This window comes from Colias croceus, chromosome 28 (genome assembly GCF_905220415.1).
Source record: "Colias croceus chromosome 28, ilColCroc2.1".
In the NCBI taxonomy this organism is placed as follows: Eukaryota; Metazoa; Arthropoda; class Insecta; order Lepidoptera; family Pieridae; genus Colias; species Colias croceus.
The window spans coordinates 4,908,287-4,925,620 of NC_059564.1; the positions used below are offsets into that span (position 1 = coordinate 4,908,287).

At 36.3% G+C, this 17,334-nt stretch overlaps 1 protein-coding gene across 1 annotated transcript in view; it reads left to right on the forward strand.

The window, feature by feature from the left end:
* Positions 1-17,334, forward strand: part of LOC123703959 (mucin-17-like) — a 56,334-nt gene that overhangs the window by 11,696 nt on the left and 27,304 nt on the right. Inside the window, exons 2-12 of the mRNA XM_045652174.1 lie at positions 1,503-1,699; positions 1,933-2,372; positions 3,825-3,828; positions 4,060-4,248; positions 7,200-7,510; positions 7,582-7,768; positions 8,321-8,527; positions 8,970-9,066; positions 9,712-9,944; positions 10,075-10,449; positions 10,714-12,207. Of these exons, the coding sequence (XP_045508130.1) occupies positions 1,503-1,699; positions 1,933-2,372; positions 3,825-3,828; positions 4,060-4,248; positions 7,200-7,510; positions 7,582-7,768; positions 8,321-8,527; positions 8,970-9,066; positions 9,712-9,944; positions 10,075-10,449; positions 10,714-12,207 (3,734 nt within the window). The remainder of the gene's footprint in view (positions 1-1,502; positions 1,700-1,932; positions 2,373-3,824; positions 3,829-4,059; positions 4,249-7,199; positions 7,511-7,581; positions 7,769-8,320; positions 8,528-8,969; positions 9,067-9,711; positions 9,945-10,074; positions 10,450-10,713; positions 12,208-17,334) is intronic.

The window sequence follows — 17,334 nt, forward strand, 5'->3', positions numbered from 1 at the left end:
CACGATATGCGACCATTTCGTGAAATGGCCACTCATATCATGAAATGATCAAATCTACGATATGACCACGACATATATATAATAAGAATAACATTTTCCGGGCTAGCTAGTATCTACGAAAAATAATTTTCAAAAACAAAATTCAAATATAATATTGTAAATTTGTTTCAAGTGACGTTGATATTTAACGCCTTGTTATTTTTGTCTAGCAAAGGTAAATCTAAGCTGCGATAAGGTGATTATAAGTTTAGTAATTAGAAAGAATAACCGCACCTTTCTATTTTGCTTTGATATTTTCGTAAGGAGTTTAAATTAGGGAACCCCAAAAATTATAGTGTAAGATGAGCTGTTTAACACAGCAAAACACGGACAATTTCTTTTAATCTTCTGAATTAAACCCATTGTTACATTATATTCCGCAGGTGAAAACTTTAATAGGTCCATCTGTATTCTATTTTATAATTATACTAGCTGTGCCCCGCGGTTTCGCCCACGTAATCATGCTTTCCTTAAAAAATGTATTATTCAACATTTTGTTATTTCAATGACTTATGGTTTTAGAGAACATTATTTCGTTTTAAATATTGTAACAATACATAAAAAATATAGAACTAAACAATTATATGTGTAATAATTATGTAATTGAAATAAAAGAAATATTATACATTTAACGCGGCGCCGCGTTGAAAATGATATCTACATTAAAGTTTTTATAGACTTCAAACTAGATGGCGTTGTATTACTATCGATATGGAGTTTATTTATATATCTTTATTCTATATTCTACTAATAAAAATATGAACTAAGACACATACGTATCAAAAAGCATAAAAAATAATCATGAGTCCCCCAAGGATCTGTGCTGGGTCTGATACTATATAATATTTATATCATTGACAAAGAACATGGAAATTTGGATTTTTCATCATGAACACAAAAAACATTTGTCATTAATCGGCGATCCATTCAATTTGATATAAATCTAAAAACGCATAGATACGAATCTAAAATAATATAATTAGTTAAGGCTGGTAATCAGTGATAATGTGTCATATGATTAACAATTAATTCCCTTTGATAAAACCGCCACAAAGCACCTACCGAAATATTTAGTCGGCTATGGTCTTTGATACGAGTAGCTGACAAAAATCAGAGGTTTTAATTATTTTAATATTTGATAATATTGATGGTGCTACATAATATTGTGATTTACTATTGAGTGAACATCTAATGTTATAAAATCAGTTCCTGTTTAGTAAATTTGTTTAATCTCAATACATACTTTTATATTCATTTGATTTTTTTAGATTTACGTTACGGCTATCAGTAATCATGATGTCTTAAAGCAGTATTATTTCCAGTATGGAATAATGACAGCTCTATACCGGTTATCTAGCGCCGTCACCTTCCCATACTAGATATAATAAAGCTATAAGATATCATGGTGACATTTAATTGATACATCTATTTTCAGTAATACTTACATAGGTACTTAATTTCAGACATGCGTATAGCAGCTTTTCTTCTATTATTCGGCGCGAGTTTGGCAGATGTTCTGCCAAATGGTTGTCCTCGAGACTCAAATGTACATTTGTTACTGAGACACGAAACAGATTGTACTAAATTCTATTCGTGTAGTAATGGAAGACCTATCCTGATGTCATGTGGGAGTGGTACCGCTTTCGATGCTGCGCTACAGGTATAAACTTATTCTAGACATAGATATTTTGTATGTTAAGACATTTTGTATGAAGGAGTTGAGATAGCTTCAGAACGATGTTCCTATTCGTACCATCATTTATAGGAACTGCAAATGTTTGGAAAGATCTCAATGCAATATCATCTAGGACTTATTATACTATTCTATTATGTTATGTATCGTATATTGTATTCTTTTTTGTTATTTATTAGCTAATTATGAGCTCATTATAGGGATGTAATTGGGCAAATCAAGTTGATTGTTCAACAACAACAAAAATGACACCACCATCAATATCAACGACGCCAGCAACAACAACAACAACCAGTGTTCCAATAACAACTACTCCTGTAACAACAACAAGTCCAGTTACAACAACTAGCCCATTTACAACAACAAGTCCAGTTACAACAACTAGTCCAGTTACAATAACAACAACTCCTGCGCCCTCTACAACTTTGAGTTCTACAACAACAGAAACACCAACAACAGTATCTCCTTCGTCTTGCCCATATAATGTCAACTTAGACCATTCAGAAGATAATGACTGTGACAAATTCAAACACTGCACGGATAAAATAAAATTAATACTTAATTGTCCTGTAAAAAGCAATAATTTTAATTACTCTCTGAATGTTGATTATAGCAATACAAAACACGAGAAGAAAAATTCGCATTAAAAAGGAAATAATCTAAAGAAATACGACGAATTCACAATTGTATTGAGCCATAAAATATGTATTTATTGTATAAATAAAATATATTAAGAAGAATGTACACTTAGTATTTTATTCTACAGTATTTTTTCATATTAACATAAATGTATATTATATTTACAATGTATCATTTCTTCAGACAGAAAAAGATTGTTATAAATAAACAATTGATGTTTATGTCAAAAAACTGAGCTGACTGAACTGAGCAGATTTTGTAATGCTAATTATGTATTTATAGATATCTCAATTTTGGATTGATATTAAAAGCTTTTATTGCGATCTAGATTTCGTCAATGTAACCAATTATTTGTACCACAGATTAAAAACAGAGACAGAATTTTTATAATAAATTCCCCAGATAAAATTAATTGATTGATATAATATTGCAATGTAGAGTCTAGTCTCTGGAAATTATAAAACGTTTATAAAATTTTTAACAACATATTATTATTAAAAGTGAAATGAATGCCCGCTGAGAACATTATTAATTAAAATTAATAATGGATGAAAACAACCTGTAAAATGTGATGTAAAGTCTTCAACTTCTTTGTTACCTTATTTATTTTTAATCTGTGGTTCTGAAAAAAATGGCGATTGCACAAAAATGCGAAATTCATTATCGATTCGGCAAATTGGCTGTGATACAAATCAGTTTATCGAAATCTAAAATTGATTAGGTATTTTCGCAAATTAGATATTTCGTAAAATAATCCGCAGCATTGAAATGCCGACTGTTCTGATAACGATATTGGCTGGATATTGCTTTGAACTTTGAATCGCCAGAGGCTCTGACGTTTAAAACGTTTGCCACAGAGCAAGTAATATAGGACGTTTGACGTTTGCAACATTGTTTTAAAAACGTCAAGTTTGGGACTTTTCAAACTCAAACATTTATTTATTCAATTAGCCTTCTTCTAGAAGGACTTTTGAATCGTCAATACATATTATATTTACCGTTTATCACCGATAAAGAAGGAAAAAATAAAAAATTGCTTTCTTATTAATGTTTCACTCACGAATATTTGCGTCTCTACCCTTATGTATGGTAAAAAAAAAAACTAGTCTGACAGCTTTTTTTAATTCCAATAACTGACAGAGTATAATATAGGTTTTTATTTATTTATTTATAGGTAATACTTTACAGGCTTTGTTACTGATACTGATAATAATGCTCTTTATAGCGTATTTGATGCTTTTTGACAAAAGATTTCATATTATATTATTATGATTGACTTGTAAAACTTTTAGTATTATCGACTCCACTACTAAAGTAGTGACTACACTACTATAGCAGCGGAGTCGATGATAATTAGTGTTGTAGTAACTTTAAAAAGCTTTCCTAAAGCTTAATTTTTTTTAGAAAGCTCTCGAAAAGTTATTGCTCATAATGTTCATAAAATGGATTCCAGAACTGTAATATCAATTGCTTTATAATGTCTACCAATGAAAATAATGTCTTCATTCCAACTTTCATAGCTTTAGTCAGTATAACTTGAGCTTTATGGCATAAAATAGTTAAAAACCAATACAATAGAAAATAAGACCCCATTTCTAATTTCATCAATCGATCATACCACTGATTACACTCCATTTTAGACACTCCTAAAACCACCCCGTATAATAAATTCTAATATTATTTTTCAGGAATGTGTCTTCAAGGATAAAATAGATTGTGTAGAAAACGATCACAACTATATAGATAGTGGGGGGACAAACTGTAGTGGTAATGAGACGTATCCCCACTCTGACTGTGATAAATATTACCAATGTGAAAGTGGTCAAATTGTTTTGAAATCATGTGCCCCTGGTACTCATTATAATGAGGATATGCAAGTAAGAAACTAAAATATCTATATTTATAAAATTCTCGTGTCACAATGTTAGCAGGCTCCTTGAAAACTGCTGGACCGATCCTTATAAAATTTTTAAAAATCTACTTTTCATACCCCTAAGTGATAAGAGTAAGGCAGACCAACGTTTGCGGGGTTAGCTAGTTTTATTATACTACTCTGTCAAGAAAGTACCGGGAAAATATCAATAATACACAAAAATTTTGTTGTTCATCCAAATTTATTTTATCGCCTTCAAAGTATGCTCCTTCAGAAACTATACACATACGCCAACGAATAATCCAATCATCAAAACATTTTTTAAACGCTGTTTCCGAAATGGAGTTCAGTTCTCGCCGCGAATTCTCCTTTATGTCTTCTACCGATTGAAAACGGGTGCCACGAAGTGGTAATTTGAATTTAGGAAAAAGAAAATAGTCGGCTGGAGCCATATCTGGTGAATACGGTGGTTGCTCGATGGTATTTGTTGAGTGTTTGGACAAAAATTCGTTCACAATGATGGCCTTGTGCGAAGGCGCATCGTCGTGATGCAATATCCAAGAATTTTCTTTCCACAAAACTGGCCTTTTTCGTCGAATTTGTTCTCTTAAACGCCGCATAATGCTCAAATAATATACTTTATTTACCGTTTGACCTACTGGCAAGAATTCCGAGTGTACAACACCGCGATAGTCAAAGAAAACAGTCAACATGACCTTGACTTGTGATCGACTTTGACGTGGTTTTTTTTGGTTTTGGTTCAGTTGGAAGACGCCATTCCGAAGCTCGTTGACTAGTTTGCAAGTCAAACTCGTAAACCCACGTCTCGTCACCAGTAACAATGCGTTTCATGAATGTTGGGTCGGTATTGACTCGTTCTAGCATGTCATCAGCGACTCTCATGCGATTGAGTTTTTGAAGAAAGTTCAGGTCTTTTGGGACTAGCCGGGCGGCAACACGTTTCATACCCAAATGATTACTTAAAATGGTACGGATCCGACTCGTGAGATACAGAAAGATAGGCGGCCATCTCTCTCAAACTTGCATGAGGATTTTCAGTCACTATTTCCTTCACTTTTCCAATGTTAACTTCAGTTGCAGACGTTGATGGCCTACCAGAGCTTTGCAAATCTTCCATCACATCTCGACCATTTTTGAACGCTTTGTACCACTTATAAGCACGTGTTTTTGATAAAGTCGATTCACCATATGCCTTCTGTAACATTTTCAGTGTCTCCGAACACGAAATTCCATTGGCGATGTAAAATTTAAGACGAACTCTTTGTTCGATGTTTTTGTCCATTATGAAATTCGCAATACACGCTAGGTATTATAAAACTATAAACAGCACTGTTTTTAATCTGGGGGCACGGTAGTGCCCCCGCCAAGACGAGCCAAGCGAAAGCGAAGCGCACGGGCACTACCTACCTTTTCTCGAAGCGCTTCGACGTTTTTTTGAACCCTCATAACTTGGGTTTGGATTATGCTAGATCAACAAAATTTTCGGGATATATTGTCAATAGCGGACTTATTGAACATATTAAGTTTTAATTACATTAGCTTTTATACTTCAGATTTTATTTATATCTAAAAAACGCTAATTTCGTCACTGACTCACTGATGATCATCAAAATTCTTAAGGTATTTCCTAATGTACTAGAAAGCTGAAATTTTGTATGTAAGCTAGTATTAGCACACAAACAACAAAAAAATTATAAAACTTGTAACTTTCATCCCCCAACCCCTTAAACTAGGGGATGGGAGTTTGTATGAGACCTGTAATTTTAAATTAAATTTTGATGACGCTAGAGGTCTGGTCTAATAATCTAAAACTTGGTTCCCCTAGATATATATAATTATGTATAGGTACTCCTTGTTAAAAAAAAAAATTAAAAATTTAATCGACATTTATTGAGACATATACTTCAGATCAAATCATATAAATATGAATGAATAGAAGTGTTGCGAACGTCTCCTGCCTCTTACGTCCACACAGTAGCTAAAAATAAAAATAAATTGTTCTTGACAAGAGAGTGGGCTATAAAAAAAGGCGTCTCTGATGTGCAAGAAATACACCCCAAAAAAAGAAGAAAAAAAAATTGTTACAAACAACTTACAAAAAGAAATGAAATCCCACCAAAAACATTTTCATGTAAAATGTTGCCAAGACGAGCCCATATGACTCGTACTGTCAAAAAGTTATCAGATCTCATGTAGAGCCAAGCTTCTAACACTACACGCCCTAACTCTACAAGGCCTAACTTCACAAACTCTACACCTTAGTCAAAATATGTGGCTTGGCCGTTCGTTACTACAAGAACTATTGTATAACACAAAAGTAATGAACAGTGAATTAATTTTTCACCTTACGCCGATGTGAATGTAGCGAAATGGCCAAGCCACATATTTTGACTAAGGTGTAGAGTTTGTGAAGTTAGGCCTTGTAGAGTTAGGGCGTGTAGTGTTAGAAGCTTGGCTCTACATGAGATCTGATAACTTTTTGACAGTACGAGTCATATGGGCTCGTCTTGGCAACATTTTACATGAAAATGTTTTTGGTGGGATTTAAATGACGGATGCTACTCAAACTCCGCGCCAAAATAGAAAACAGTTGTACCAACCTAACAACAACAAAAAAAAACAAAAATTTGAATTTGGAACCATAAACAAATCATTCATTCCCGATACTTTGTTGACTGAATGTATGTTTTATAGTAAGATATGTTTATTACCCCCCAACGGTCCAGGCCTTGTCGCGGCGGAGGGGCTCAGTAGCTCAGAGTTATGGCCCTCTGAGTGAAGCGAAATTGGACCAGCGAGGGGCTGAACGGCTGGTTTAGAGTCGGGGAGATTCAACCGGCCCGACGGCCAGGGCTAGGTGTGGCCCAGCGGCCGCTGTGTGCGGCGTGGGATGGCGACCAGAGGTCGTGGCTTGGTGGACCCCGTGTCCACTAGGCAAAGGTGGCGCTGAACGGCAGTTGGGGTTGGAAAGCCTCGACTGACCCGACGGCAGAGGTCCTGTTTGTGGACCAGAGAGGAGCCGGCTTTTATGCGGCGGTGGATGGCGGCCAGAGGTCGCGGCGCGGCGGGCTCGCTGGTTTAGCAAGCCACGCCGTGCAGCGGAGGGCGGGATCCCGACGCGTCATTGTGATGACGCGCGGAGACTCCTGCAGAGAGGTGTGGGGCGGCGGCCGCTGTAAAACGGTCGTCTGCCAACTCGTAATCCGGTCCGTGGGGTCGGACCGAGGGCCGCCACCTCTGGTGAGGTGGGGGCTGCGAGGTAATCTCTATAAAAGTGCGCCGGCGGGTCCCCCGACGTGTATTTCACACATCGGAGGACCTTCCGACGTGCACCCTCCGGCCGGACGGTGATGGAGTCGGGGGTTCGGGGGAACGCGGATGATGGAGCGGGGAAAAATCCATTGTCTGCGCGTTGGTGGCGTAAGCCTTCGTTCCAGCAGCCGCCAGCGAGGGGGGATCTAGTGGTGGGCCTGGAAACGGGCATCTGCTGGGCGGGACACGCGGTAGAGTCGTAACCGTTCCCGCAGTTCCGTCCAAAGCAGCGCGATGGAACAGAGTGGGGTTTTAGTCGGTAGAAATCCGACATAACCACGGCTCCATCCCCGGGAGCCGGGGGTATCTAAGAAGATTTCCCCACTAAAAAAAAAAAAAAAAAAAAAAAAAAAAAGATATGTTTATTAACGAAAAACGATTTTTTTTCTTTTCCATTAAAAATTTTGTTTATTCGTGACCATCGTGGTTGATGGGTTAATAATTACTGTTTGTTAATGAAGGTATAAGTTGTAGCGTGTTTTTTGATGAAGCTTTTAATTATGACTAGTTATTAAATTTTGTTGGTCTCTGTTGAGGATTAGCATTTGTTGATTATTGTGAATAAATATAAAGTGTTATAATTTGACGAGAACGAGGATCTTTCAAAATATATTTTTCGTAAAACTTAAGAAAAGCTCCGCTTTTTGCACGTACTTAAATAATTATTAAAGAGTATAAATATGATAGATAATGAAGATAAAGAATTAAACAATTTATATATTCAAAATAAATTATATTTCCAGGATTGTGACACCATCCAAAACGCTGGATGTTTAATAAAATCGAGAAAATCGAGAAACGTCCAGACGTTTCCGAACGGCTGTCCAATCGGTTCAGCAACGAAACTATTGCCACATGAAACGGAATGTGATAGATACTACCAATGTGTTCACGGGAACAAAGTGTTGATGCCTTGTGCTCCGGGAACGCACTTTAGTTATAAGTTACAGGTAAATTTGTAGTGTCTATTTGCTAATTAGGTATACAATTTTTTACTTACTATTACGCGAACATGCGACATTTTAGTACATTGTATTGGTATGTACTGTACTTAATTCTGTTATTTACTCTGTACGGGCTCTACAACCCCGTACATCGTGGTCCTTTTTTACAATAATGCCTTTATTGCCTTAATTCTATAATTCTATATGGTTTGGTTATTGGTAATGAGTACGTGCGATTTCTACGGTGATCGAATACGAACTGATGTAATATGTACTAAAATGTCGCGTGTCCGCGTAAAATGCTGACATCGAAATATTTTTTTTGTATTTTTTCTGTGTTTTTGTTTGGTAAAAACGTAACATAATAGAAATTCCTCTTTAATTCACCTTTTTTTTCTACGACATAAGTAAATATGATACCAATACCTAAAAATTAAATATTTTGTAGCGATGTGATTGGCCACACGCATCAGAATGTGTGCCTGGTGGTTCAACAACAACAACAACAACACGACCAGTTACAACACCCAGTACAACAACAACCACTCAAGATAGTAGTGTTGAAACGTTCCCGAACGGTTGTCCCAAAGATTATAGAATAGAAAGACTTTTACCTCATGAAACACAATGTGATAGATTCTATCAATGCGTTCACGGGAACAAAGTGTTGATGCCGTGTGCTCCGGGAACACACTTTAGTTACAAGTTACAGGTAAATATACATTTTATTGATTAAATTTTGAACAAAATTTTGTCTAATTATAATTTACATGTTATATTTTTTCTAGGGTTAACACAGAATTATAAATTTGAAACATAGTGATAGATTTTGTCATTAGTTATCATTTTATTGAAACTTTTTTATAGTTGTCTTCGATTTGTAAACTTACTGTGCCTATTTTATTTCATACTAGCTGTGCTCCGCGGTTTTACCCGCAGTGCTTCGCTCCTGTTGGTTTTAGCGAGATGATATATTGCCTATAGCCTTCCTCGATAAATGGGCTATCTAACACCGAAATAATTTTTCAAATCGGACCAGTAGTGCCCGAGATTAGCGCGTTCAAACAAACAAACAAACTCTTCAGCTTTATAATATTAGTATAGATAGATATTCTACAAAACGTGATATTAATACTGCCTTCAAAATTTGCAGAGCTGTGACTGGCCACATTTATCGGAATGTGTGCAATCATCAACAACTACCACAACAACAACAACACCTCGGCCTACAACACCAAGTACAACAACAACAACAACAGACAGTAACAATATTGAAACGTTCCCGAACGGTTGTCCCAAAGATTATAGGATAGAGAAACTCCTACCACATGAAACTCAGTGTGATAGATTCTACCAATGTGTTCACGGGAACAAAGTGTTGATGCCGTGTGCTCCGGGAACGCACTTTAGTTATAAGTTACAGGTAAAATCATTAAATACATAATTTATTTAGTACATCATATTCGAGCCACTCTGTATATATTCAAGCAAATAAATAAATTTACAATAAAATTAGTCACCATACTATATTTGTCATATATTTTATATTACAGAGGTGTGATTGGCCACACTTATCAGAATGTGTGCCCGGTGGATCAACAACAACTAGCACAACAACAACAACAACATCCCGACCCGATACAACAACAACAACAACATCCCGTCCCGATACAACAACAACTACAACATCCCGTCCCGATACAACAACAACAATAACCTCTCGGCCCGATACAACAACAACAACTCGACCCATTACAACAACAGAGAAAGATGAGATAGAAACGTTCCCGAATGGTTGTCCCAAAGATTATAGAATAGAGAAACTCCTACCACATGAAACTCAGTGTGATAGATTCTACCAATGTGTTCACGGGAACAAAGTGTTAATGCCGTGTGCTCCGGGAACACACTTTAGTTACAGATTACAGGTAAAATCATTAAATCAATATAAACATTATAATCAATTTATCATTTTATCAATTTTAATGTCTATTTTTCTTAATATTATATTTTTAAAGCATAATGTATTATTTTATATATCTAAAACTGCTAACAAATAAATTTTGTAATCTTTTATATAAACATAGAACATGCAAATAATACAAAAAATAATTTGGATAGTTTGATTTTTTTTAACTTTCAATTATGTTGGTAATAAATTATGACTTATCTTTTCAAATTCCAATTTTCAGAAATGTGATTGGCCACACATCTCCGAATGTGTTCCTGGCGGTGGATCAACTACATCAACTCGCCCGGATACAACAACTAGTTCAACAACAACAGCGCATCCAGAAACAACAACTACTACAACAACAACATCCCGGCCAGATACTACAACTACTAGTACAACAACGACATCGCATCCTGAAACAACAACTAGTTCAACAACAACAGCGCGCCCAGATACAACAACTAGTTCAACAACAACCGCGCATCCAGAAACAACTACTAGTACAACAACAACCGCGCATCCAGAAACAACAACTAGTTACACAACAACAGCGCACCCAGATACAACAACTGGTTCAACAACAACCACGCATCCAGAAACAACAACTGGTTCAACGACAACAGCGCATCCTGAAACAACAACTAGTTCAACAACAACAGCTCATCCAGATACAACAACAACTGCGCATCCTGAAACAACAACAACAGCACATCCCGATACGACTACTAGTTCAACAACAACAGCACATCCAGAAACAACAACAACAACGCGCCCAGATACAACAACTAGTTCAACAACAACAGCCCATCCAGATACAACAACTAGTTCAACAACAACCGCGCATCCTGAAACAACAACTAGTTCAACAACAACAGCGCGCCCAGATACAACAACTAGTTCAACAACAACCGCGCATCCAGAAACAACTACTAGTACAACAACAACCGCGCATCCAGAAACAACAACTAGTTACACAACAACTGCGCATCCAGAAACAACAACTAGTTCAGCAACAACCGCGCATCCAGAAACAACCACTAGTTCAACAACAACAGCACTTCCTGAAACAACAACTGGTTCAACAACAACAGCTTATCCTGAAACAACAACTAGTTCAACAACTGCGCATCCTGAAACAACAACAACAGCGCACCCCGATACGACTACTAGTTCAACAACAACAGCACATCCAGAAACAACAACTAGTTCAACAACAACAGCATATCCTGAAACAACAACAACAGCGCATCCAGAAACAACAACTGGTTCAACAACAACAACCGCGGATCCAGAAACAACAACTAGTTCAACAATAACCACGCATCCAGAAACAACCACTAGTTCAACAACAACAGCACATCCTGAAACAACAACTGGTTCAACAACAACAGCTTATCCTGAAACAACAACTAGTTCAACAACTGCGCATCCTGAAACAACAACAACAGCGCAAACAACTACATCTTCAACTACTTCACGGCCAGATACAACAACTAGTTCAACAACTTTGCCAACAACAACTTCAGTCCCTGAAACAACACCAATCACAACAACAACACAAAAAGACGGCGACGGTGACATAGAAACATTACCAAATGGGTGTCCAAAAGATTTCACAATTGATAAACTGTTACCGCACGAAACAGAGTGTGATAGATACTATCAATGCGTTCACGGTAACAAAGTGTTGATGCCGTGTGTTCCGGGAACGTACTTCAGTTACAAGTTACAGGTAATATCACAATTATTGCATTTTAATATCACTATTGCATTCACTGCTAGGATATTTTGTACGAATTTTAATTAAAAAAAAGTGTACACATGTAAGAAGTGAAACTTCTTTATGACCTTATTTTTCAAAATATTATAATTTACTGCAACTTTACAGAAATTCGTCGAATCACGCGTGGTAGCTTAGAGCGTAGTAGGGATAAGAAAAAGATGGCGCGTAACGGTAAAATGACACGCGTAACGAAAAAATGTTACACTATTTTTTTTTCCAACCACTATAAAGAAGTTTCACTTCAAAAAATTATTTAAAAAGTTAATTTTACTCATTGCAAGACAGTATTTTCTATTTTTAGTCAGAATTAAAGAGCTTTGAATTGAATATAATTTTAAAATAGCTGTGTTTTACCTGAAATAAAACACATATTAAATACTTACCTATATTTGAAGCTTACTTATTGAGAAGGTACCTAGCTTTTTCCGCCTATTTTCCCTCTCTTTCTCGTTGTATATATGCTATCTCTCTCGCACACGGCATACCTCCCACCAGGTGGCGCGGCCGGCGCACGATAATGTGCAGGCGCTAGATCTTCTTCATTGAGTCGAAATACTCAACAGGTGGACGTTAAGTGTAAGCTTCAAATATAGGTAAGTATTTAATATGTGTTTTATTTCAGGTAAAACACAGCTATTAAACACTTGACCGTAATTTGAAGCTTACTTATTGAGACCTGTTTGTTACCCACCTGGTGTACAATATATGGACGCCAATGTGAATTTGAATAGGTACATAAGTAATTACTTATTTCTTTATTTGAAAGAGTAAGGTGTGCAGATAGTATACCAATAAATCACACAAATTTTTAAATTTTTATATTATTTATATTAACAATAAAAAGTTAATCAAATAAGAACCAAAAAGTAAATCATAATGATTAAAAGTATTAGAACTTATGAGATTGGTTTAAGCGTACCTTAGTTAACCTTTTGGGCTTGAAAAGTTAAAGTTACTACAATTTCCACTATCTTTAGCGTAAATCTGCGAAAGAGCAAGTAACGACTTTTAATTACGCATTTAGATGTTACTTACAAAATTAAGCAACAGCTCATCACCGACGAGGCAAGAATACCTCAAACTCAAACCTTTATTTATTCAATTAGACTTCTGTAGAAGCACCATTAAATCCTCATAACATAGATTTACCAGCTGTCTCAACTCACACAGTTCTAACCCAACCTGCTACTAGCGGACAAGTAGAGACCTTGGTCTTTACTTTTAGGGTCAAATAAATTAAAAGGTCATCCCTTGGATAAGGTAATAAAATAAACCAGGTAAGCGGTTTAAATTATAATACAGATAATATGTAACATCCAACCAAAGCGTGCGGTGTCTATTAATGTTTAGAGCCAACGTCACCGATCATAATATAAACATGGCTGGTACTTTCAGTGCAATGCATGAATTATTTATTTAAAACTGATAGGTTTTAAACTCTGTACTGGAAACATATAATGAACTCAAGAAGTTAGAGACTAAAATGATAAGAGCTTATCTGTTTCCCAAACCTGCAATTACTACAGCTAAGTACGTTAAGTTTTAATCAAATTAATTTTAAGGTATAGTTATGGTTTACATCAGAACTTATATACCAAAAGTCTCGGGACAACATAACGTGACTTATTTATAATGAAAGTGTTTGTGCATAACATCTAGGCCATCAACAGCTATATGAACGTCAGATAGGAAATGAGCCAAATTTATCCAGTAAGTAACAAAGGGTTTTAATTATACTTATTCTAATTCAACCAACTTCTACTAGCTACTCCGTATGTCTTTTGGGTAGACGGAGGCAAATAGGATTTTTCTTCCGACTATAACATTTGATATTTGGAAAAAGTATACATTTCTGTATACCTTCAGAGTCAGATTCTAGTGGTGCAGCACTAAACACTGTCTATTAGGTGAATGGTGCTGCTGACCGGGCCTTCAGTTCTGCTTTCCAGAATACCTTCGCCCTTCTCGGTGCTACTACTACTGAAATAGCAGTACTCTTACACGTCGTTCAGGCCTCGAACTGACTAGGATTTCTCATATTATCGTTACAACCCTCGCTCGCTCTAACGAGAACAAATTATCGCTAAGGAATTCTGCTGCAGGACAATGGCAACAGATTAATATGCATTATTATGTTCAGGAATATGGTGCGTTCTGAATACTATCGTCATCTGAAGGTATCTCCTTTCAATTAACTGCATTAAGGGTGCAGATCTGATCCCATTTTTGTTCCGTAGGAATGCTACGACTGCCTAAACGTTAAACTGGACAAAGAAAGTTGCCCTGAATATGGTCGGTTGTTCCAACATCCCTAATATGGCTAGCTTACCTTAGTTACCCCTTGATTGTAACTGCTACCAATGGAGGCACTGCTCGTGGGTTGTCCACAGTTTTTCGAGTGCAAAAAATGAAGAACTGAACTCGTGGGGATCTATGTCGAATGAATCTGTTTTAAGATTATGAAAGGACAGTTGGTTGTGGATGCGAAGACAGGACGTTACTTTAGTCATCTGTAACCACCACGAGAGGCAGCCACGGACAGTGATATAGTAAGAACTAAACTAGCAAAGTTTAGTTGGCTTACTAGACTTTGTCATGTTTAAAATGCAGTATATCATCTGTATAGAATTGCATTTATGACCATTGATAAACTTAATTCAACCGCAACCACGAGAAGCAGGCACGGATATCGATATAGCAAGAACTAAACCAGAAAGGTTTAGTTCGCTTATCTGGTATATTTATAATGTTTCAAAAGCCGTATAGTCTGTATCGCATTGCATTTATTGCCCCCCCCCCCCCTTCAAATCAAAGAAATGTGAAGTCATCTGGCAGAGCTTTCTCGTGAAGGGTAGGGGTTCCAAGTAATATCTAATAATACGAGGCTTTTGTTTGGAAGGATTGACCTTCCGTTATTAATTATCCTCTATCCTAAGTAACTCAATAGTCAGAATTCACAGCACTCGTTGAGTACTTAAACGTTTTACGTTAATAGTTGCATATAAGTTTATTATATGTATAATATAATAATCCTGAAGGGATGACAAGAAACTTGTCTAAGCAAATGATTATCCTAATCTCTCAGCGATTTATTGTTTGAGCCCTGAAGAAAAACTCATGGGTGCCATAATGAGGCCAAATGGGTTGATAAACAAGTCGAATAAATTGCCCACAAGACCGGGCAACTAAAGTAGGCCTATGAGAGGTCAACTATACATAACCAATCGTAATTTGTTACATTCAATCGCTTTGCGATTAAAAAATCTCTTCAGGTGATTTTATGTGAAAATTGGTCGGCTAGTGCCATGGAATTACGATAACAAATATACCATTGACACAAGGCTTGGTGACAATCCTGGAAACCACCGCCACAAATCATCTGCGAGATGATATTTGATCCGACTCGCCTCCCTTTGTTGTGATTCTCTGCATTGTGAGGCTCTGCATTGGTAAATACAATTTGTTCAAGTCGCAATTTCCATAATTGATAAACCAATGGTGGTTTCCTGATTAAATAAGCGTAAGCTAACCTTTTAGGATACAAAGTATTCATTTCATGCGTCCATTATTTAACGTCTCTTACCTATTTTATTGTATTTATTAGGTTATATTACTATACTTATATTGTATAGATGGCCCACTGTGAATTAGATTTCAAAACCTTTTTCTACCTACCTTAGAAGAGTGAAGATCCGTTACTGTCATCTCTAACATTTTCGTGGGTCCTCGTTGACGAAAGCAAATATCTATGATCATTTTAATGATCAATCCTTTGTATTTGCACCAACCGCAATCAAAGCCCCGCGAGGGCCGATATATATTTGCACCATTTCCCCGTGAGGGACGGTCGTAATCAAAGCCCCGCGAGGGCTGATATATATTTCCACCATTTCTCCTTGAGGGCGGTTGTAATCAAAGCCCCGCGAGGGCTGATATATTTGCACCTATTTCCCTGCGAGCGACAGCTGCGCGAGGGATGTTTGTAATTTGAAATAAGTAGGGCCTTCCCAAAAATACTTAATAGTCACCCTGCGAGGGTGGGTTTAACCTGGCTAACGAACCTAACCTGCGAGGAGTAGCGGTTAAACCTAGCGGCCACATTTATGTAATCTGCTTCGAGCAAGATTTAAGGTGCTAATATAAAATTAGAAGTTAATAATCATTTAAAATAATAATATAGTAACAAGGTACTTTAACTTATTTTCCAATGCTAGCAACAGCTGTCCAGGATGAAATAAGAATTGATTTGACAATGGTAATTAATTGTTATGTATATATAAAAAGAAGGCTTTAACTATTTAATAAAGTCAAAATTCAAATCATTTACACAAAATTTTAAAATGAACTTCGATTCATATTTAATTTAGTTCATACAATCGATGTCACATTCAGTTGCTTTATATCCGTTAACATTCCTTACGAACGCAGCCATACGTGGCCATACCATCGTAGGACGGTTTTATTGCACAAAATAATCTCCGCTCACCCGCAATTTTTTACTTTTTGTCAAGGTGTACAAGTTTATAATATTATTCTAAAACGTTAGAATATGTGAATAGTAAATCCTTTGAAATGTCTCTAAATTTAATTTCTAATTAAGGTATCTCGATAACTATACGATAACGTCTCTTTCCAAACTAGAAAATTTAAATGTAAAATTTTGGCACTTACTCGTTTTAACCAAAAAGTTGCATCATTTGAAACATAGGAAACGTAATATAAATAAAAGTAATTTTCAAACCAAAATTTCTGTGTGTAATACCTATGTCTATTTTCGCTTATATACGGATCAGATTAATACTCATAAAAGGACACGTATAGACTACGGATACTTTTGAATGTGTGGTACGTTCATGGTACCTACTGAACATGTGCATTGTGCGTATTCCATCATTATTCAGATGAGCGGCTAACTCCCAGACGATTTATAACATATCTCGACATGTTCGGACACGTTGTGATTCGTGCAATTACGCTAACATCAATTTGTTCCTGTTATAGGTAATACCTATATAATTTGTTCTTTGAGCTGACTCATCTCGTTCGATAATTTTTAGTAATAAACTATACTCCGAA